The 23648-nt window shown below is 35.6% G+C and overlaps 1 protein-coding gene across 2 annotated transcripts in view; it reads right to left on the minus strand.

Moving 5' to 3' along the window:
- LOC122326632 (potassium/sodium hyperpolarization-activated cyclic nucleotide-gated channel 1) overlaps positions 1-23648 on the minus strand; it is a 92630-nt gene that overhangs the window by 22612 nt on the left and 46370 nt on the right. For both annotated transcript variants that reach the window (XM_043221693.1, XM_043221694.1), the window contains exon 4: positions 9915-10133. In XM_043221693.1, coding sequence (XP_043077628.1) covers positions 9915-10133 — 219 coding nt within the window. The remainder of the gene's footprint in view (positions 1-9914; positions 10134-23648) is intronic.

The raw sequence follows: 23648 nt of genomic DNA on the forward strand, positions 1-23648 counted from the left end.
AATTAATGAATAGAAAGTTTAAAAGAACAGCATTTGAAATATAATTTTTCTGTAACATTTTAAAGGTCTTTACTGTTTTATCTTACTGTTAATAATTTTTTTTACTTACATGCACTGTTAACGTTTACAGTATTAAAAATGTCTTAAATGAAATAAAAAAAACAATTCGATGCATCCACGCTGAATAAAAATAATAAATTCTGTAAAATATCAAACAAATAAATAAATATACAGACAAATAATAAATCTTATGATGATCTGGCAATTGTAGTATTCCTTTTACAAATGGAAAATGTAAGTAAAGCAGTGTTTTTCACTTTAACCAATTATAACAATTAATTTTATTAGAAATCTGAAAAGAGGTAAACATGTATGACACAGCTTTGTTTGTGTTTATTTCCAAAATACTGTTTTACATGGACAGCAATGTATGTTTTATGTGATGCCAGTGAGAGGGAAATGCAGCAGCACAGAAACAGGACAGAAAAGACAGCGTGATCCTTTATCAGTGCGGGTGAAATGACTTTAAATGACAATTCAAGCACCAAGCAATTAGACTAATGTCCCAAGACCTCCCCGTCTCTCTCTGCTGCTTCTGCGGTGGGGAGACGGCTAGACCCGACAGGAAGCCTTTATCCTTGTCTCTTAGACAGAGGCCTTTGAGATTTTAAGAGCTGGTGTCTTCAGGCGGTGGGACACTAAGATGGGACAGCCTGCTTTAGCTTGACCATTCCGATTTTAGAATATGTCTCTGAGGAGACTTTGTGTCTCAGAAAATGAAAACTGGAATTCGAATGCACACACAAAGGAACGAAATCATCAACGGTGGTCTGTTTGGTGCCTGTGTGCGTCCCTAGCCGGTATCATATCATATATATGCATATATATATATATATATATATATATATATATATATATATATATATATATACACGAACATCAAACATGCCTCTTTTCTATGTAAATTATGCCTACTCGATTATGCCTTATTCACCGCATCTCCAGGCTATTTGCCTGGACTAGTTAACACTGTGCCATAATTTGCATAATTCAGGCAATGGAATTGAATGCTAAAACAATGCAAATAAGTGGTGCGGCCACAATTTATTCCTAGCGAATTCCCCACATTATGTTTCTAATCTGGACAAGTCAGAGTCAGTGCTGAATATTAATATTATGAGTAAGAGTGACCTGTGGTCAGGCAGTCGGTGGCGGCGCAAGTGCCATCAGCCTCTTGTAGAGATACAGTGAGTCACTGGGCGTCAAGGCAAAAGCTAAGCACTGATATGGTCTTTGTGTTTATTCTCACACGCATTTGTAGACCATCGTTCATGAGAAATAACACTAAAAAGGAGAACACTTTGTAAGATGCAGTTAAGATGGGATAAAAAAAAAAAAACAGAACTTTTCCATTTAAAAAAATTTGCAGTGGCGTTTAAATTTTTTATAAAGGCAACTCCGCTAAACTTTTTGAATGCGTATGTTTACATTTACGTTTATTTATTTTAATTATTCAATAAACGCAATTACAAAAGAAAAGATATGACTAAGCGCTGTTATCGGTCAAATCAAATCTAGATGGATTTATCCAGACTGTTTAGACCTAGATGAATGATGTTACACATTATAAATTGCTAAATATTTTGAATGTAAAAATACGTTGGAACAATATTATGTATTTTTCTCATGTTTTAATTTGCCTATATCGTATGAAAATGGTTATAATCTGTGCCTTCTCCTGCATTCCTATTCATATTTAGTGCCACAGTTTATCAGGAAGTGATGTTTTTGTTCCCTTTGACTGGAAACGTACGCGCAAAACTGGAATATCGCGTACAAAAATATGCAAATGAAGCACTTTATTTGCATATGTTTTCTGCGATATTCCAGTTTTGCGCATATGTTAAATTCTAATATTGTAATGCAAACATAGCTGCTGTGTCTAAAATGTAGCTATTAGTTCAATATTATATAATATCAGTTCAAACTTAGCCATTGTTTAAAATCCATTTATTTAGAAATGAAGCCTATTGTATTGTCCTGAGCAGGTGGCTGGACATAGTATTTAAAAAAACGGACTCTCCGACCTAAAACCGGACAGATGGCCATCCTACCCTTACACAAACACATATTGAAACTTTAGAAAAACACAAGCTGTAGACCAAAAACTTCAGAAACTCCAGAAACTCATCCATTTTAATCAGTCTGCTCACACACACACACACACACACACAAACGCACTCACACACACACAGGAAGCAGAATCAGGGGATCAGCCTGTTTGGTTTAACGGATTGTCACAGCCTGGTGACGACAGCACCTGTGAATAAACATCGTCTTGCACACTGCAGGCCAGTGACGCTGCTGCAAGACGGCGGGTAGCGACGAAAATGAGGGCGAAAACAACAACACAAAAAAAAACGATGTCACTTCTTGTTCTACATTGATTACAGCGCGTCTGTCGGAGCATGATAAGGCCTGTTTGTGTTTGCCGTGCGTTGATTTACGCTGAACTCACGAAGAAGGGCAACTTTTTGGGAAGTGCAGAGGCTTTTAAAGGAGCAGTCCTGAGGTGGTGAGATGCCACAGAGAAGTCAAGCTGTTTTGGGCATGTGGCTTAAAGCGCAAATATCATTGGTACTGCCAGAGCAGATAAACTCACTTCATCCTGAGGGGATTTCATAAAGCTTGCTTACATGGGCTTCATGATTCCCACTGAGGTAATGCTAAAATGTTTCAGCCGTCTGTGTGAATGACAGCTGGCGTCCTTTCAGTGTCAGCGGCATGTTTATATATCCGCTTCAAAAGGCCATCGACACATGATTTAGCAGCCTGTTCCTGCAGACATGTGCCAATGTTCCTCAATTCAGTTTCTCCCCAACTCCCTTTATTTTTGCCCATGTTTCATGTCCCCTCTTTCCTCCTTTCTTGCTTTTTTTCCATTATCTTTGGCTTTCTTTTTCCATTCTCATCCTGTCCCCTTTTTTCCTTTTGTCTCACCATTTTCTGTCCCCTCTTTTTCCCTTTCCTATTGATTTTCATCTTCCTTTCTTCCTTCCTTCCTTTTCTGTCTTTTTTCCTGTCTTACCCTATTTCTTTCTTTCTTCTTCCTTTCCTTTCCTTTCCTTTCCTTTCCTTTCCTTTCCTTTCCTTTCCTTTCCTTTCCTTTCCTTTCCTTTCCTTTCCTTTCCATCAATTTCTCCTTCCAGTCTTTCTTACTCTTCCCGTTCTGTCCTCTTCCTTTCCATTTCTTGTCCCTTTCATTTTCAAATTGTCTTTCATCTTTCAGTCTTCCTACCTTCATGCAATTTCCCCTTCCTTTTGTGTTTTTCCTCTTTACTTTCTTTCCTTTACTGTAGTTTTCCCTGTACTTTTCATTGATTTGAACTAGTCATTTCTCTCTTCCTGCCTCCTCTTTGATTCTGTCACACTCTTTTCATTACCTTTCCTTTTTTTGCTTCTCCTCCTTCCTTCCTACTTCCCTTTCTTCTTTCTCCTCCTCTTCTGCCTTTCATTGTACATTCCTGTCTCTTCCTTTTCCTTTTTTGTACCTTTTTCATTTTCAGTTTCCACTCATCTTCCAGCTTTCTTTCTTTCCTTACTTTCCTACATTTTCTTGTTCTTTCCTATTCCTATTCCTTTTCCTCTCCTTTTCCCTACCTTTTATTTATTTGCCTGTTCTTTCCTTCCTTTTTCATTACCTTTCGCTATCTTTTTGTTCCTTTTCTGTGTTAATACTAGACTGGTTTCAGATTTTTTTTTTTCTCTCTCCACTCGTGCAAGAGCACAGAAAACTAATCCATGTCTGGGTTTATTATCAGCGTGGGAACAGAAATGCTTTGGCAAGATTAGGTTTGTTTATCACCACTCTCTCTTTTCCATTTCTTCTTGCTGGAGTGGTCATCACATTAAACGTGTGCTGGGCTCTGGCAGGGTTATATTAGATGTCAGAAACAATCCACCCAGCCTGTCTGCATCTCTCCCGCGACTCGGCTGCTTGCAGTGAAGACACGACACAACTGCCCAAAAAGTGCTTAGTTACAACAAATTACAAAGTGACCTGGTTGGGGAAGATAGACTGTGGCGTTCGTGCGAGGAGGATGATCGCTGTTGCAGCCATGCTATTTCAGCTTTGATTTGAGCTGGTTTGTCGAACCATTTTACACAGAGCTTTTTCACCACTTAAGTGCATCGCCGTATCGCGAGAGCTACAGAGTAAACCTACCGTAGTCAGTCGTAACACAACATTCTGCAACCAACTGTGTAAAAATGAGCCTTTTTTAAACCAAAATGTCCATGTAAATCACACTTTTGTGTGAAAAGGAAGGTTTTACTGCCTCTAGTGTTCATTTCAACTGGTAACTACAGCGAATCAGTTTTGCAGAAATATAGGAAGAGGCACGTATTTCCAATGAGCCTAGATCGATAAAATGCCATATTCTGCGAAGATTTCTGCATATGCATTAGAAAAGTGAATTATGTTTTGAATTAAAAATGTTTTGCATGCATGCAATGATACAAAAATTAAACAAAGCTGAGGCAAAGCTGATGGCTCTTTGCGAAAATGTGCTTTGATAACTTACGGTTAAAGCGCCTACAGCGGTAAAAATGCTGGCCACTGTAATGCCTTTTATTATTTAGTCTTTTTGAAAATTAAAATCTATATTTTGAATTCTGTTAAAGTAAAAAAACACACAAAAATACACCTTTTGCTGCAAGTCTTTTACTGCAATTGCAGAAAAATAGCAGCCCAGCAAGTGCTTGCAGCGTTTATATGCTGTATATGCTTAGTTTCCTGTGTCAGCATCCAATACATATTTATTAGCAATAATAAAATATTTATGTTGCATATCATATATTGCATTGTAATGCATGTTAACGGCAATTTACATAATATTATGCGCAGCATAAATGTCATTATTTATTCCTCTAATGTCACGATCATACAATCAAAACGCCCTTTCCTTTTTCGCCCAGCAACAACAAAATTCAGACGCCTTTTCTGTTTGTTTGTGCAAAACACTGATAGCATCAATTCTGTGAATTATCACCTAGTCAACACCGTCAGTCATGACCAAAGTCCCAAGATATGTATCACACAAAGTGACATATAAAAGGCTGTTGATGTCGCAGCCTGCTTTGAATTTGAAGCTCTTATACCGGGGACGCGGAAGAATCTGACAAGCAACAATCACAAGGAAGGACAGAAAAACAGGTCTGCACCTGGCTTTAGATGTCTTGTAGCATTCAACAAACAATCCATCTGTTTAGCCTTCGCGTTCAATCGCACGGCAACATGCATTCGTAAAGCATTACAAAACAGGGCCGCTGATCTGACCAGGGATTCTGTTTATGCCGTTTTGAAGAAGATCCTCGCCTCGCTCTCCCGCTGCGGAATTCTCTGTAAATGCCAGGAACAATGGCTGTGTTTATTCCTAAACTGCTATCAGAAATGACATCGGGTGAATAAGGTGAACGTCGACCTGGCATCAGAGAAAGTTCTCCTCCAAGCTCTCTCCTGCTGATCTTCTTTGATCTCGCGCTTTGAAAGAACTCTCTGCTCAGCACACGCGGGTGCCACGTGCTCTCCGGGTCTGATCTCGTCCATGCGCCGGTTTGATCTGCTGATCATAAGAGATCTGCTGCTGCTGCAAAGCCACAGATGAGTGGACTCATGGGAGATAAGGCCACTGGAGTGTGGCTACCTTCCATGAGTTGGCTTTCTTATGTTTGTCTTTGCAAATGGAACAGCAGATAGGATCAGGAATGAGTCAGATAATGCAAGAGCTGAGTCAGAAAAGAACTATTACTACTAATACTACTACTACCACTATTAATAATATTATTGTTGTTGTTGTTTCATTTCTCAATTTAATATGGTATGGTAATCATTATTATTAAATATGGCAATAAATACATTATCATCAACAACAACAACAACAACAACAACAACAATAATAATAATAATAATAATAATAATAATATTCATATTATTATATACATGTTTATTATATTTTACATTATTATTTATTATTATTATGTATTAATATTTATTAATGATTTTGTTAATTAAATATATATATATATATATATATATATATATATATATATATATATATATATATATATATGTGTGTGTATATATATATATATATATATATATCATAAAACTAGTGATTTAAACATTTACTATTATTGTTATCACTGTTATTGTATATTATCATTTCTATGAATGTATTTATTATAAATTCTGTAAAATGCTAAAGTATTGTAATAATAATAATCTATCATAAAATCAATTAAGCATTATTGTTATTACTACTACTACCACTACTACTACTATTAATAATAATAATAATAATAATAATTATTATTATTATTATTATATTGTGTTCATTCAAAATACAATAATTGTATTTCATTCAATTGTTGGTGCTCAACTAGTATCTAGATCGTTTTCAGATGTTTTTTGTTAGTTTTGATATTTTAGCTGTAGTGCCTTGCAGAACTTTAGCTCTGTAAAGACTAGTTAAGCTAGTTTGGACATCAACACACCAGTATCCCAAATAAGAGTTCAGCGATGCTTTTCTTCTCAGCAGTATGGGGCCAGTGACATTGGCTTTGTCATTTGACCTCCGCTGTTTATATATAGTGACCACTGAAAGGCCCGTTCAATATGAATGCCATTTGCAGATCTCTGGGCAGGGGAGCCGTATCTAATATCCATTTGCAATGGAGCCAGATTTTAATTGGCATTATGGCGGGATGAAACCACAGCGGTGACATTGCGATCCTAAATGGAAGAGGAACGCGTGCCTCGTTTGTGTCGGACGCTACTCAGCCACCGCAAGGTCAAAAAATCATATTTAAATTGGAGATAAGAGTCCGTGTTGGGACAGGCGGAGAGATGTAAATTCACCAAAGCCCTTTGTCCGTTTCAGACCGCTGTGTCATTGTCACGGTGAAGGTGACACCGGCTACGTGTGCAGCTCAGATAAGCCTGTGCACGGCGGCCATGACAGGGAAATTGATGGTAGGCATGAGCCATGGATGTGCGCAGAACCCTGTTTTCCAGAGTCAAGGAATCTCATTAGCTTGGAAATCCCACACTTTGTTCCGCTAAAGGGTTTCAGCTAAATGGCTTTGCCAATCAAGAAGATGTAAGGGCCGGCTGTAATGAGAAAATGCAACTATATGAATGCGAGTAAACTCCTAGATGGTATTTTAAAACCCTGTAACAGCATCACGAATGAGCTACGCTGAAAATATCTCTGGATATTGATTGGATCGTATGTCCTAATGTGTATGCGCTACTACAATAAATTTAGAGGATGCTGACGTTTAGTTGGTTGTTTAGCGGGCATTTTATTTCCGAAGGGAGCTTAAAGTTCACTCGATAAAGGAATGCAAACATTTTTCAAAATTGCATGTAGAGTTTATGCTTCCGCATTAAATTGATTTTTTCAACAAAAAGAAATTGTGTGTACATATACACTCTTTTATTACTTTGAGTTTTTTTAGTATTTTAATTAAGTATAAACTGTTAAAATTCACTCTCAAATGTATTTTTTTTCTTTATTTGCTCAAAAATACAGTAAAAACTTAAATATTATAAAAAAGTACTGCTGTTTTAAATAGTTGTTTTTTATATATATTTAAATTTAATTTATTTTATGATTAGTATTAATATTTTAGCATTTATTTTAAACAAATACAATGTTTTTACAATGTAAAAGTCTTATATTTATGTTTAATAAATGTAAAAAAAAAAATTAAGTTATTAAATTAAATTATTAAATTAAATGAAAAAAATATTTTAGAAATACAATTTAGAAACCTCAGCAAAAGTCTTCATTTGCTCGCTAAATTTTGATTTCAGAACTTATCAAATTTCAGCATATACATTGTTGAGATCTCTTCAAAAACCTCTAGAAGTAAGACACATAGTTATAGTTATTAGTTAAAGTAATTTTAAATGTACAACATCTTTTCACCGGGTCAGTACGAATTCATAGTGGATATGATTTTTGAGGATACTGCCCCGTGACAAGCTTACAAAAAGGTACGGTCTTTCTCCGACAGTGTTGTGGATGTTTTCTATTTCATTCGGTCTGTGCCAACTCCCCAGAGCACAATCCCATTCTCTCTGTTTCAATCTCGTCTTTCCACTCATCCACTGTAAAAATGAGATTACAGTGCATTAAACGGAGAACCTGATGGCTGGTGTTGGCATGACGTTGTGTGTGTGTGTGTGTGTGTTGTGACGTTAACCCGGCTCACCCAGGTCGGGTTTGCCGCTCCAAACAAAGCCCAGATGAGATAAGGCTCCCTTCTCTCACGGGACAAAGCAGCTCCGGCTCCCCTCGCGCATGCTTTGGCCAAGAGAGAGTTTCTGTCGTTCACTTGGGATAAATCCTCTTTGAAAGCACAGGGATATAATGATCTACTGACGGTACAACAAGCTCTCAAAGACAAGACGCTAGAATGAGGGGTAATCTGCCAATCCGTCCTCTCATGGTTTCTCAGGGAGGAAATAGCATGCTGTTTAGAAGAAGTGAAATCGATACGCAGTGGCGTCTCTGAGTTGATGACTTAAGTATCACAATCCTCGATTGAGCTCGGTAATGAACTGTGCAGCTGAGGTCAGAGAACTGCAGGAATGTGTCGAACAGTCACAGCATTGTTTGAGAAACCTGTGGCCTCAACTACTATGTACTTACATTTCAGTTGATCATTTGGTTACATCATTTTTACAAAACTACATTGTAGTACATTAAAGTAAAGCACATAGTAGTTAAGGCCACCTAATATAAAGTCTGACGGTTTATTGTTTACAATTGAACTTACGCTTTGGATAACAATTTGACTTGAGTAGAAATTATTATACTATTAATAATAATAATAATAATAATAATAATAATAATAATAATAATAATACTTTATATAGTAAAAATATATTTATTATTTGTTAATAATTACACAACATAAACTAAATATCAATTAGTAATTCATATTAATATTATTATATTAATATTCCTATAATGATTATGATTTTTCCTTGATAAAAAAAAAAATATATATATATATATATATATATATATATATATATATATATATATATATATATATATACACACACAAATAATATTAATTACCAAATATTACTGTTTACTATCAATGTGTTTGTTTATTTATTTATTTAATTGTATTTATTATTATTACAATTCCACCAAGATTTTAAATAACGATAGTTATACTACTATATCTACTACTACTAATAATAAAGCAAAATATTTTGATATTAAATAATAAATAATATTAATCATGCTTCTTTGATTATTCAACAACAGCTACAATAGTAATAATAATTATTATTAATAATATTATTAGATTAATAATAATTTTGTTTTGTAAACAATAATATACTAATTATATATCATAATATTTTGGCAAAAAAACTAATATTTATTAAAGCAATTTACTAATAAGCAATAAATACAAAAGATTTTCGTAATTATTAAAAAATCTAAGACAATTTGATATTAATTGTAAGTAATGTTCTTGGTTATTCAAAAATATAATCAATAATTATAAATGATAACTTTCAATCGTTATATAATTTATCTTTTAATAATATATTGCAAAGAAACTAACTGGCTCATTTTGGTCATATCGCTCACCCAGACATGTCCAATAAGTGTAGACCTGTAGATGTAAATCAGCCTGAAGCGTGCAACCGTGTATCAGAGGTAGAATTTCTTTGACGTGAGATCAATATTGATGTCATTCCTGAATGATTGATGAGCAATGAGCTCATAATGTGATACATGGCGATGACACTCGAGGTGTTGTAACATCACATGCGCGTCCAGCGAAGGCACGGTAGTGTAAATATCAAAATAACGTGTCAATACCTTCTCCTGGTACTGCCGTCGAGACGAGTCCAGAGACTGGATGAGAGCTGTAGCGTGACCCACGAACATGGCGTAACAGGTGGCGCCCACAATCATGCTTAGCATGGTGATCCAAAGGTCCGACATGCTGACGGGCGCTCTGGCTCCGTACCCGATGCACAACATGTGACTCATGGCCTTAAATAGGGCGTAAGAGTACTGCTTTCCCCAGGAGTCGTTCTAAGAGAGCGATAGAGACAGAGACGAGAAGATGACACAAAAAGAAAGAGTCAGCAATAGAAAAGCAGGTGGAGTGAATTTAACACATGCACGCTTGCGGGCAAAATATTCAGTGTATCAGTGAGTCTGTGTAGAGCATCCTGCCAACTTGACCTTCATGCATGGCAAACTATCTCTCTCCATGAATCTCCCCTGTGCTCTCTGTATTATATCTGCATTTCTGCTATTTTTTCCCGTATTTCCCGTGGCCTGTTTATTTATTGTAATCCAACCGATTTATTTTATTTGCCCAATGCAATGCTCCATTCGATTTTACGTGCTTAAAGTTATTTGTGACTGTATTTTGCCTCACAATAAGCAGCGGACAACCATTAATATGTAAATGAATAAAACAAAATATGTTTTAGAAATGTATATGGTTTGATGTATTGTGATTTTTATTATGATGATCAAATATCTCTCTCTTTTTTCATGAATAATTATTCATTAAAACTTTGTTGTACTAGTGCAATGATTAATCGCATTCAAAATAAAGGTTTTTGTTTGCAAAATTTGTGTGTGCTGGAAATATTTATTATGTACATATAAATACACAATATATGTATACACACATATACCTGTATATAAATTAATTTGCACCTTATAGTGATTTTTAAATGGGTATGTGTGGGTGAAAATAGTAACAGTAAATAGTATATATTAATATAAAATTATATATAGTATAATATATAATAATTTTATATTTTAAAAATATTTACCTTTTTTTTTTTTTTTTTTTTTTACAAAAGTGTTTTTATATACATGCACATTATTTTTAATTTTAATTTTTTTTTTTTTTTACACATCTCTACACCATCTTTTTAGTCTCTGTGTCAATTGCAGTGGTGTGTTAAAAGAAGTGATGGCTTTGGTGTCTGCTAATCAACTTGGATTACTTCCATTAGCTGCCGTCAGTTGATGTACGGCTCTGTGGATCCCTAATGCTGTACGGGAGAAGAAGAGGAAGGACACTTTCGGTCCTCTCGCATGCTATTAGCACAGCTGATTTTAATGGAGAACTGTGCGAATAGAAAGAGACAAACTGTACTGCAGATGTACTGCAGCGTGTCTGACCCTACTCACAATCAATACATCAGCTCACGAAAACAAGTCTCAAACTTTCCAAACATTTTTTGTTGTTGAAACTGTTATTTTTAGGCTTTTTTTTAGATATTATATTATGCAATTATACCTTAACTTATATTATATAGTGGTTTCAAATGATTCATCCAAAATAAAAGGTTTTGTTTTAGTATATTTTAATAAACATGCATGCATATATTTAAGAAAAATATGTTTATAAATTAAATATATTTAGATTTATATTAATATAAATACATGCATGTAAATATTTTCTGAATGCATGCTGTGTGTCTTTATTATGCACATAATAAATATATACAGAACATACACACATATTATTTTGGTTGTGATTAATCATTTGACAGCACTAAATTATATTAAATTACATATTGTTATATATTATAATAGTATTAGTTATCTATAAATATTATATTTCCCCATTTTATGTTGTGTTTAAATATTAGTATATAAAAGTAATAAAAAAATTAGTTATCTATAAACATATTGAAAGCAAAATCTTGTAAGACTTGAGATACTTTTTTAATTTTTTTTTCATAAAAATAAGCTATTTCGAATTCCATTTGTTTGTAAAATCCCTGTTGAATCAGCATTGGATTTTTTTGGGAGGTCGTACCAAAAGTAGCATTGCTCTGTTTGGGTCAGAATAATTTGCTTCTCCGACTTATTTTATACCCGGAAGCTATTTTCAGTTTGCTCTGTCACTCCTCAATGTCAGCATTACTCGCAGACATTAGTTAACTGAGAGCACGGACTAAAACAAGACCCATATGACTTCCAAAGGCCTCAGCCCGTCGTGTAGCTCGCTGGAGGGATGTGAGGATGTGACATTTCCATGTTCATGGATGGAGTCTGGAATGGAATTGCTGACTGTTTGAATCGCTTCCTGCTCGTTTAGAAGAGGAAAAAGTGCTGAGGAAGCCGACAAATGCTCGTTGCAGCCGCTCTTAAACCTGCGTAGCTCTGCCTGCCAACCCACGGGGCTCTCAAACGTTAGCCGGCACGCTAGTATCACATACGCTAGTTCTGCTGAGTGTGTGCGCCTGTCAGAATAACTTCAGGGAAATGCTCCTGATGTGCTCGCGTTCTCTCTCTACGGTTATAATAACTGCAGTACTGAGTCACCTATTACTGCCAAATCTAATCTCTATGCTGATTGCTGATGTATTTCAAAGACTGATGGAAAAATTAAGGCGTAATTGCAAACATAGTGGTTGTAGAGGGAAAATCTGCATCCTATTAGATATCCCCCATATATGCTGGAATGACATCAAGAGGTGCTGTATCATTGCATGTCATATGTTGACATGGCACATTAACTTGGATTGTGTGTTACATTTTCTGTTGTGGTTGTTTAGTGTTCGGAGTGGTTTCTTGGGCGTCGCTAGTTGTAGTTTTCTGGGTGGTAGCTATAGAACCGCTCAGGAAACTAGCGCTGCAAAGGGGCAGAAAATTACCAGTAAATTTTCTGAAACTTTCCAAAAGTTTTTCCAAAATTCTGGGAGGTTTGATGGGAATATACAGAAAATTGTCCTTCCGTTTGCAGGCGGCAGTGGTAGCTACAGAATGGCCTTGGAGTTCTTAGTAGGGTTGCAAGGCGAAGAAAATTACCTGTACATTTTTGGAAACATTCCAAATTTTAGAAATGTCTTTAAAAATCTTGAAAATTTCTAGTTCTGGGTGGGTGCCATTGATAGGTGGTTTATACAGTTTTCTGGGCGGTAGCTAAATAATTGCTCAGGAGTTCTGAGTAGGGTTGTAGAGGGGTAGAAAATTACCAGTAATTTTACAGAAACTTTTGGAATTTTAACATAAGTAATCTCCCCCTTTGCAACCTTAGTTCTGACTGGCTAGCATTTCTAGGAGCTTGATATAATTTTCTGGTTGGTTGCTACATAATTTCTATAGTGTTGTTGTGCATTGATAGATGGTTGATAGAGTTTTTTTTTAGGTGGTAGCTACAGAATTTCTAAGAAGTTGCTATGGTGTTTTGTAAGGTGATTGATTTTCTGGTTGGTTGCTGCAGTATTTCTAGGATTTCTGGGTAGTTGCTTGATCATTGCTAGCTGGTTGATAGAGCGATCTGAGTGGCAGCTACGGAATTGCTAGAGAGTTCTGAGTAGGGTTGCAAAGAGACAAAAAATTACAAGTAAATTTCCAGAAACAGAAAATGGAAAGTTTCAGAAAACTTACCAGAAATGTTTTGCCCCTTTGCTACCCTAGTTCAGAGTGGGTGGTATTGCTAGCTGGTTGATAAAGTTTTTGGGTAGTAGCTATTGCTATTTTGTTGCAAGAGCCTTGCTAGGTATTTCGGTTTTCTAGGTGGTTGTTACAGAATTTCTAGGGTGTTCCTATGTTGTTTATAGGGTCTTGTGATTTGCTAGAGCATTTCTGCAGAGTTGCTATGGGGTTGCTAGGATGTTCTGAGCAGTTGTTAGGATGTTGCTAGGTCACTAATAGGGATTTATTGGTCTTTGCAGCATTGCTATGGTGTTCCCGTGTTGTTTGGGTATTATAGCTTGAACTTTAATGAGTCTGCTAGGGTTTTCTGATGGATTGTTGGGGTGTTTTGGTTGCTGGGTGCATCATTGCATGGGTTTTGCAATGTGGTTTCTTAAGTGTTCTAAGTGGTTGCTAAGTTGCTGCTAGGATATGTAAAACCCAAAGGTTCTTCTTCTGTAGTTTCTGATGACCAAATGTCAAGAGAAAGGATCCGTCCCAATCAGACTCACTCCATAAACACCTACAATCTCTCATCCTCTGCACTCAGACACTGTTTTAACTAACACTTCATACCAGCGTATTTGATAGCTGTGGGTCCTTAAGTGGTCTGCCGATGATTAGAAGAGCCCACTTGGGAAATGTGTTGATTTGGCTGATAATCTGTGTGTGTTACAGTAGGTGCCATAGCCAGACAGCACCACGCAGAGCACCGCAGTGGGAGACGGCATACAAAAGAAACTACACACCAGGTGTTTACGTGTGTCCATGTATCGCTCGGCTCATAATGCTCAGCTAATCCGCATAACAGCCACACAAGATTTTCACGTGCGCACACATGAATAATCCAACATAAACCACTAAAACTTGTACACATGCACATGTTGGGAAGCTACTTCAAATCATTTCACTCAATGCACTCAATATATTGGTAAGTCAAAGTTTAGCTTATAACAATTTAAAGATAACTGCATTAGCTTTTTATTGATAATATATTAACGGGGCACTCCGAATAATAAAGAAATAAGCCACGAGAGGCAGTGTGTTACCACGATTTTGGTATGGTTATTTAGGGACATAAACTACTTTTTCAAAGTAATATAGTTTGCCTAGTAATAAAGAATTGGAGTTTAATTGACACTACTGAAAAATGTATCAAAGCTATGCAACGTTACATTTAGTTAGTTGGCTACTTTTAGCTTTATTTCAATTACCAAAGCTATATGTTTGTTAATATTAACCCCCCTGGGGTCTCATATTTTCTTTGTGACCTTGAAAAAGAACTAAAAATACTCAATATGCTTTTGTAAAATGAAAAAAATAAACAGAGTGCATTCTCTCCCATCTCTTAACAGACATGTCAATAAAACGACAAGAATCTCAGCGAAAACTTGCCTCAAAGACGTGAGAAATATATGTATAGAAAGCTAAATGAAGTAAGTCACGTCTAAAACAAATATTCTGTGATAAAGTAATTTGTCAGAAACCAACGCGACGTCCAGCTTTCAACAATAGTTTGATCAATAAAAGCTATAGATTTACATACACTATTTGTAACTCTACGCTTTCTATATGTTATTATTTTTAACCAGTTGCTCCAGTACTGCTGACACCTACACGTTTCCTTTTTACAAATTTGTGCTCTTCTTCGTGTGGAAAATTCATTCACCCGTTCAACGGTGGAAATCAATAGCGCCAATCGCAAACCTGTGAAGTTCTTTCTCTAGCGTATCACAGCCGTGGCCCACGTGTGACTGTGAATGTGTGGCCACTTTCCTCACTCAGGTGTGACTCTCTCAGACGTGACCAGACACGCAGTAATTGAAATTCAATCCGATTCCACCATTCCAGCTAATCACACGCTACGTTACCAGACCCAGTGTGTCAGAAAAGGGTAATCAGGGGCTCGAATAAGCCACCTCCACCTCAAGAGACATTTGCATCTGAACATGCAGTAGGCTGTGTCATTTTCTGAGTGTTCGTTTAAAACAAGGAAGGTGTAGAGAGTGAAAGCTCTTGGAGGTTTTGATTGGTCGCGGAACCCTGTTTCGGTTATTTTAAGTGTATGTAATGATGTCGGAAAAGAGACGAGAATTATTGGGAGGAAGTTACCACGCTAAAAAAAAACACTTGCATTTTATGATGCTTATTATAGCACTGGTTGTAATAAAAAGCTATTTTATGATTGCAATTCTAATCATTTAAATAAAATTTGACTGCAAATTACATTTTATTATTTTGTTTTGTCCAGGACCAGAATTTCTAAAAACTGTCTTTTCGAGATTAATTTTCCAGATTCGCTGTTAACTATCAGCTATTGCCTTTTTTTATCTTCTGTTTTTTATCTAGCTCCTTCTACCTTTTTAACCAATCTGTTTTTCTTCTTCTCTCACCTTTTCTCTTCTCCCGCCTCTGCATTTCTCCTGACGGATGTCAGCTGAGCTATCTAAAGTGACGTTTGAGATAAAACGAAAGGCCAAGCAATCGTCTCAACAGGCCTCTTGAGAATTAAAAGCAATCTTTTACCGGCTCCCAAACAGATCCCTGTTTCGTCCTTTACATCTAGTAATTAATTACTATTACAAGAAAACTTTATTAAATGAAAGTGTGAGCTATTGATTTGGGAGCATCTCGGGAGGCATAGCAAAACTGATGGAAATCAAAGTGAAAGGACACATTACACACAGTTTAAGCATTATTAACGTCATCTGAGGCGGTTGATTACCACAGTAAAACAGTTTGACTAGTATCTCGTGTAAACACCAGGTTTTTCAACACTATAAAACTTAACGTGAGTCAATTTAAAATATATATTTTTCCAAACCAAATCACATTTGCATTACTGTAATCCAGTCAGGAAGTTTCTAAACTCTCAAAAAGGGTTTAAACATCATGATTAAGACAAAAGATTTCCAAACATCTTGTCCTGCATATTTCCCTTTTGTTTAGGACTATTTACTTTTCATAAACCTGAGAGGATTAATGATCTCTAAGTCCTTCTAATTTGGTTTTCTGCGATCTTATCTACTCTCATAATCTCTCGCAAAATGACTCCTCGTTATGATCATCTCTTTATAATTGCCTTGGGAAATGCAGTCTTTTGTTCATTATGCAGATGCTGTGCGGTATACACCGATTACCGCCTATTAGTTTTTAACGGCCTATTCTTTAAGTAGTATGTGAAACAAAGTAGTATGCATTGGTAAATGATGAACACTAGTATGCTACCTCAAACAAAAAGCTGTATTTTTCTTTTGGTGTGTGTAAAAGCCTCTCGGTAGTCCGATCAAATAATATGTTGAACGGCTGATATCACTGCATTGTATGGTATTTTATGCGACCTGCTCTGGTCACTAAGTTTTAAAATTAACATATTGATAATACAATGTTTGCATACTGCTATATTTAACTAAAACTAAAGACTATTAAACAGTGTTCTAAAATCGCAAAAAAACTGAAATAATATTTAATAATATTAAAATACTAAAATGAGTCAAAATAGTATTAAAAACTACCTCAGTTATGCTAAAATAACACTGTGCCCACGCACACGCACTGTAAAAATATTAAGTAGACTACTATTAAAAATGCAAGTGGAAAAACAGCGCCCTTATCCAAGCCCACCTAAAGTAACCTCTACATTCCAAATAGTCATGGGCCCTTTTACATGCATTTAGGACAAAAACGTGACTGAGAATACGGGAGGATACCGTTGGAGCTTACAGTGTACATTATGCCGTGCATTGTGGGTGAGAAGTTTAAGCAGGAAGATAATGAGTCAGGTAGTAGCGCTTCTTATTATAAATAAGCTGGAAATCACCTTTGTTCTACTGGGCTTTTCTCCTCTGATGAGCTACTGTGCAATAAAAATTCAAATGAGGTTCAGTCTTTTCCTAAAACACACACACACACACACACACACTTAACAAAAGGCCAAACGCGTCTATATTTCTGCCTCTCTGCCTTATCGCTTTAACTAGCCACAAGTTTCAAAGCGTTTCCAGAATACAGGGGTCATTTAGAGAGTAAGGTAATGATATTCTTCTTAATTCAGCATTACAGAAGATCAAGAGCCATATTCGGGAGATAAGAGGACTTAAGGAAGTTGTGGGCTGCATGACATTACTGGATTTAATATGTATTATAGGCTCTGGCTCTCTTCAGAAGGGTCGGATGAGTTTCTTTTTGTGTGCTTGTGCATGCAAAATGTGTACAGATATTTCACTGAGAATTGTGTATGGTTTTTTTTTACTTTACATCAGTCTTTGTTCCAGTATTTTTTCCATTTATTGTTTCCAAGGTAAATTCTTTGTTGACATGAAAAATCATTTGAAAACTGAAGGGAAAGGCTAAAGCTATAAGCTCGCATGCTAGAATTCTTTTATGAAGAAACGAACTAGGCATTGAATAGAGCATTGCAAAGTGAAAAACACAAATATGAAAGGACAGTGTTTGGATAATGCTATTTTCGCAGACTCATTCTGCATGATACTTTTTTTTAACGAATCACTGAATCATTTGCTGAACTGATTCACTTAATACACTGTATTAATAAGTGATTCATTGAATCAGTTACTCAATTTATTCATTTTAAAATCACTAATGTATTTACAACTAAAACAAATGCTCGTCTTTATAATGAGGGATTCACTGAATCGTTTACTTAACAAATTCTTTCAAATGACTAAATCTTTCATTCAAGACCAAAGCAAATCACTCTCTTAAGGTGCAAACACACGTTCCATTGTTTAATGAATTTCCGCTGCCAAAATATTGTTATTGTAATAGGAATCCCATGGGAATTTCACGTGAGGGAGAACGATTTCCGCTCCCAGATTTCGCAATTTGTTTTTTTTTTCGCAATGTCGATTTGGTGGATGTATTGCTTTGACCGAATAACGCTCTTTATTCATTCAGACTATTGGTTTAAAAATGTATTTATTCAGTGTTGGTAGGGTTATTTGCAATACTTCACGGGAGCTGCTATCGATGTTTCCATGGTAACAAGAACGTCTCTGATTGGTAGATCTCCTATAAGGATTGTAGGTGGTGTAATTCCGCTTTGGGAATTTGAAAAAACTTATACACCAGCATATATTTTCTTGGAGCTCATGGTAGGTCTGTCTTTAAAGGTTTATACATTATTGCTAAAAATCACTTTCCCTATGGAGAAACTAAATAGGATTCTTCCCGAAACCCAAATAGCGCGCTATATTCTAGGGTGTGGGCTTTTACGGGGTTTGTTATCATGTCTGAGGACTGCAGTGAAAGACCAGTGGCCTGTTACCCAACACACATAAACCTGTCCCATATAGCAGCTGTTAGATTGATCACTCACACCCAACCTACGTAATTGCGTCACCTTTAACACCAAAACAAACCATCCAATCCACAGACACACGGAGAGCCCTCTGGGATACGTGTGTGTTGTTATGCATCTGTGGTTATTTATAGCAAAGGCAATAGTCACGATTTTGTGCAACGGTAACATACGAGGTGCCCTTACAGTTCAGACTGGCATTTGAAGTAATGGTTTAAACGAGAGAAATACGGCCACGGCCAATGAAACAGAAGATTAAAAATACAAAACAAGAGCTGATTAAAATTGCGCTCGGAGGGCTTTTAGTGTCACTTCAACACCAACCTTTTGTCTTAACATGGGGTGAGTCTTGTCTAAAGGTGTGTAGAAAATGTTTTTGTATCCCCTCCCTTTCTTTCCCTCTCTCTCGCTCTCTCGCTCTCACACCCACACAACCCCGGTTACTATCCAGCTATTCAAGCGTGAACCAATCAGCTGACAGCAGACAGCGTGTGCTTGAAGAGCGGTATAAGATCACATGTAGACTGTCCCTGAGGTAAAACTACACACACATTATACTACATCTAGGAAAGAGAAAAGAAAAAAAAGAAAGCGCATTTAAGGATTGCAGCATACGTAAAATGATAAAAAAGATCAGAATACACATGCGCATATATATATATATATATATATATATATATATATATATATATATATATATATATATATATATATATATATAAAAATTTGTATATAGATTTATGGATAATTTCTCTGAATAGAGGCTTTAAAAAAATTTCTGGTGATTTGAGGCAACAAATAAAAATCTTACTGAATCTATATATATTAAAAAAATATTTAACTTATTATACGGAATTAATTATAGTAATTTTTGAATATAGTGTATATATATATATATATATATTTTTATTTATTTTTTTAGATAAATCAATTTCAGTATAAATGTTCCTTGAGACCTAGAAGCATTACAGTAGGACCTTTTTAGAGATGCTTTACTGTTGATGCTAACTTGATCTGGACAAAATGTTTAAATGTAAAAAGTATCATTTCTGTACCACTGGTGTCGTCAAATTAAATTCTTCCTTGCATGAGCTGTATTCAAATGATTTATTACAGTCATCCATGGGAATGCTGTAGATTATTTTATTTACAGAAGATCAAATGAAGCGTCTCATTAATGTTTGGCAGCAGTAGTGCGGACAGTAATGCAATATTCATGACCGAGTCACATGTACAGAAGAACTTGCGTGCAACACATCATTCAATTAAAAACTCATTTATTATTTATTATGTGCAAAACAATTATAGTTATTGATGTTTCCTCTCTGCACTGTGTTTTTTGCAGAGGGCTCGTGTTAGAAACGTGATTTATTGACAGTGTTTCCCACGAAAACCTCTGTTGGTTTGGCTGCTGCCGCCGCAGCTTCATAATCACTCTTTCACATCCTTTATGCAAAAAACCTTTGTGAATATCTCAAGTGAATAAATTCTTAGCATAATTATCATTTTTTATGCAATAATTAATTATGCACTTAATGGGAGGAAATCTTCAGTGTTACTTTGCATAAATTGGCTTTGTATTCAAAATGAACAGTAACTTTAGAAGGGCATATTTTGGAAAACGGTTTGTTTTGCTCTTTTCGTGTACAAGACACATTAACAGGTGTTATATCTATAAATATATATATATATCTATATATATGTTATATATATATATATATATAAGCACTCCAAAAGTATTGAGTGGACAATGACCGATGGAAAGATGCAATTCACAACTTCCCAGAGGGACCCGGCTTGCTGTTTTGCATACATTAAAGCTTTTTTTTTTTTTTTTTTTTTTTTTTTTCCAAAAAGGTTACGAGCTTGTGTACTTGTATACTACGAGTACTGTATACTTATTCAACTAGATAAAATTAAATTAATATTAATGCATGCATGAAGTTCATTTATCCACATCTAATCATATTAAGCATTACAGACATGCACAGTAGCCATGAAATGGGTAACCTTGTACTGTAAAGGCTTTAAAGAGTTCAATATGTGTACTGATTGTAAATCTCTTAATTTGAGCTTTTCTTATGTGAATTATAAAATCTTAAAGCCTCAAAATGCATTAATGTCCATTTTCAGCTAGAAGAGATGCATAAGTTTTAGATTTAAATGCTTTAAGAGCTATTAAATACATATATATATATATATATATATATATATATATATATATATATATATATATATATATATAGATATATATGAGATATAAGCATAAGAAATGTCATTTTGGACCAGAGTATGTATGAAGGTATGAAAAATATCACTTTTATATGACAAGTTATGAAAATATGGAGAAAAAAATTACTTTTTCACCTGAAAGTTGAAAACTTTTCAAAATAATATTTTTGGTGGTTGACCCTAATCCTAACCTATCCCTAATTCTTGTCATTCTCAGATGATATGTTACTATAAGTTTAATATAATGCTTTTAAATAAACATTAAATCAATACAAAAATATTAGTTGAAAAATATTAGGTTATGACTGTTTTATAAAGTTATTATTCTTCGAGTACAAACATGAAAAAAATAGTATACCAATTCTGAACGCATTATGACATTATATATATTTTATAATATGTGGAATATAACCAATCTTGTACTATTTATTTCCAATAATGAGTTATGCAGTGGTTTAAAGTTACATTCACTTGGTTTGGATCCTGCTGAGGGAGGCATGTCGAGATCCCCAGACGTTCCTCCAACGCTAACCTCTCTGATGGCTAAATTAACCCGACAGCCTGGCCGGTAACACAGTCGGTGTCGCCTCCTGTCTGCTCCGACTCAATGTCCCAATTAGCACTCCCCCGCCAGGGCATTATATTCTCTTCTTCACTTCGCCCGCCTAAACCCTGAATTACTGAGCAGCAGGGCCACTGCCTCCCTCTGGGACCCCCATCCGTGCACGGGGAAAAGACAGCACCGGGAATCTTTGCTCATTTTTCATCTGCATTGATTTTTTTGGGGAGGAGAAAGTGGTGCAGAGGTAAACAGGGAGGTCATTGATTCAAAGTCACACAAAGACGCTGAGGGAAGGATAGATTGAGGATAAACGCTCCTTAGACTAAGAAGGTACATAAAAATGGATGCATGTAGAAAAAAAAGAAACGCCACACTTTCCCTGGCTTTTGATTTTCTGTTTGTTTCTGTTATGATTTTCTGGTTGTGGCATTTATCTGAACCAAGCCCAAGGGAATGAGACAGATGGAAAATAATGATGCAGTCTTGATATAATTTACAGAAAGGAGGAGGTGGTGCATCTCTATCAGTTTAGAAACCCCTCGCCGAGGAAATGTCGCATCAAAACACCTGCAGAATTGATGGCTCAATAACAAAAGCTCATTTTAAGAGAACAAACCCTGGCACAATTGACTGTTTCGCAAAATTAAGCGATCTGCATTCAGTAGTCGTGCTTGATGTGCATGTTTGTAGGCGACTGACATTTCAAGAGACAAGTTATGACGGAACGATCATATCTGCACAAGCTCAGAAAGTTTGAAAACAAACTTATCTGTTGACACTAGTGGCATAGAAATTGGTTTTTATTATAAACACTGATTGCAAGATTGTGATTATACAAAATTACAACATTATACAAAATTAAATATTCTAAAATATTATATAAATAAATAATATATATAAGTAAATAATAATAATACAAAATGTATATATATATATATATATATATATATATATATATATATATATATATATATATATATATATATATATATATATATAAAAACATTATTTTTGATTAAATAAATATATGCTCAATTATATTATATGCTAAGTTTTTTTTTTAAACATTCAAAAATCTTACTGATACCAATTTACATCAATTTGCATCATCTCCACTGGATAAAAAATTAAGATAAGCATCAGTTACACACTCACTGTGTGTCATTTGCTTTTCATTTTGTTGTATTTGTCATAAAGCATCTATGGTTCTTGTTGCACGTGTGAACGTTTTCAGTTGCAAGCACATTTTAATTATGACTTCTAGGCTTTTTAAGCAGAACTAGAAGGATGTGTTAATCGTTTTGGAACATTGTGATTTTAGAACAGTCTTCATTTTTTTTATGCTGTCTATAGGCAACTCACTAGGTTTTGCAACAGATCTCAAGTGTTCATGTACTGCAATAAGTTCTCATTCTCTGGTTAAAAAGGAAAAAATAAGGCACCTGAGGCTGGAATTTTAAATCAGAGCCGCAAGGGGCAAAATCAACCTCCTATCGCATCAAACCGCAGTGAAACGCCACAAGCGTTTGACCTCTTCTTTAGCTTTAGAAAGACTAGACTATTTTCTGAAGTGCATTTGAATGTTTAGAATACAAAAAATGCATATTTGGAGCACAGTAATGTCACTTCCTGTAAGCATTAAAGCTATAACAAGGGACTTGTTACGTTTTCTTGGTAGCTGCTTGTATGCATCGTTCCCATCTGAGGTAAAATGACGTAAAGCGTTTCTGAGGTGAAACAGACGGAGCTTAGGCTTCTCGAGCATCTTTAATTTGTCAGAAATGTCACGTTCAACATAGCCAGAGGTTTCGCAACATTTCAAAACACGACTATCAACGATTGCCGGTAAGGCCCTCCAGAGCCGAGGGGTCTGCAGTATCACATAGAGCACCTCAAAGTTAGATTGAGCCCTCTAGCACTTGAGGGGATATGGTTGCGTAACCGAGAACAGCCATATCACCCCACCATCACCACCCAAGACTGTTATCTAATGCGATGCCAAGCTAACAAGCTCAGACGAATATGCAAAGAGATTTGCACA

The sequence above is a fragment of the Puntigrus tetrazona genome, chromosome 21 (assembly GCF_018831695.1).
Source record: "Puntigrus tetrazona isolate hp1 chromosome 21, ASM1883169v1, whole genome shotgun sequence".
Lineage (NCBI taxonomy): Eukaryota > Metazoa > Chordata > Actinopteri > Cypriniformes > Cyprinidae > Puntigrus > Puntigrus tetrazona.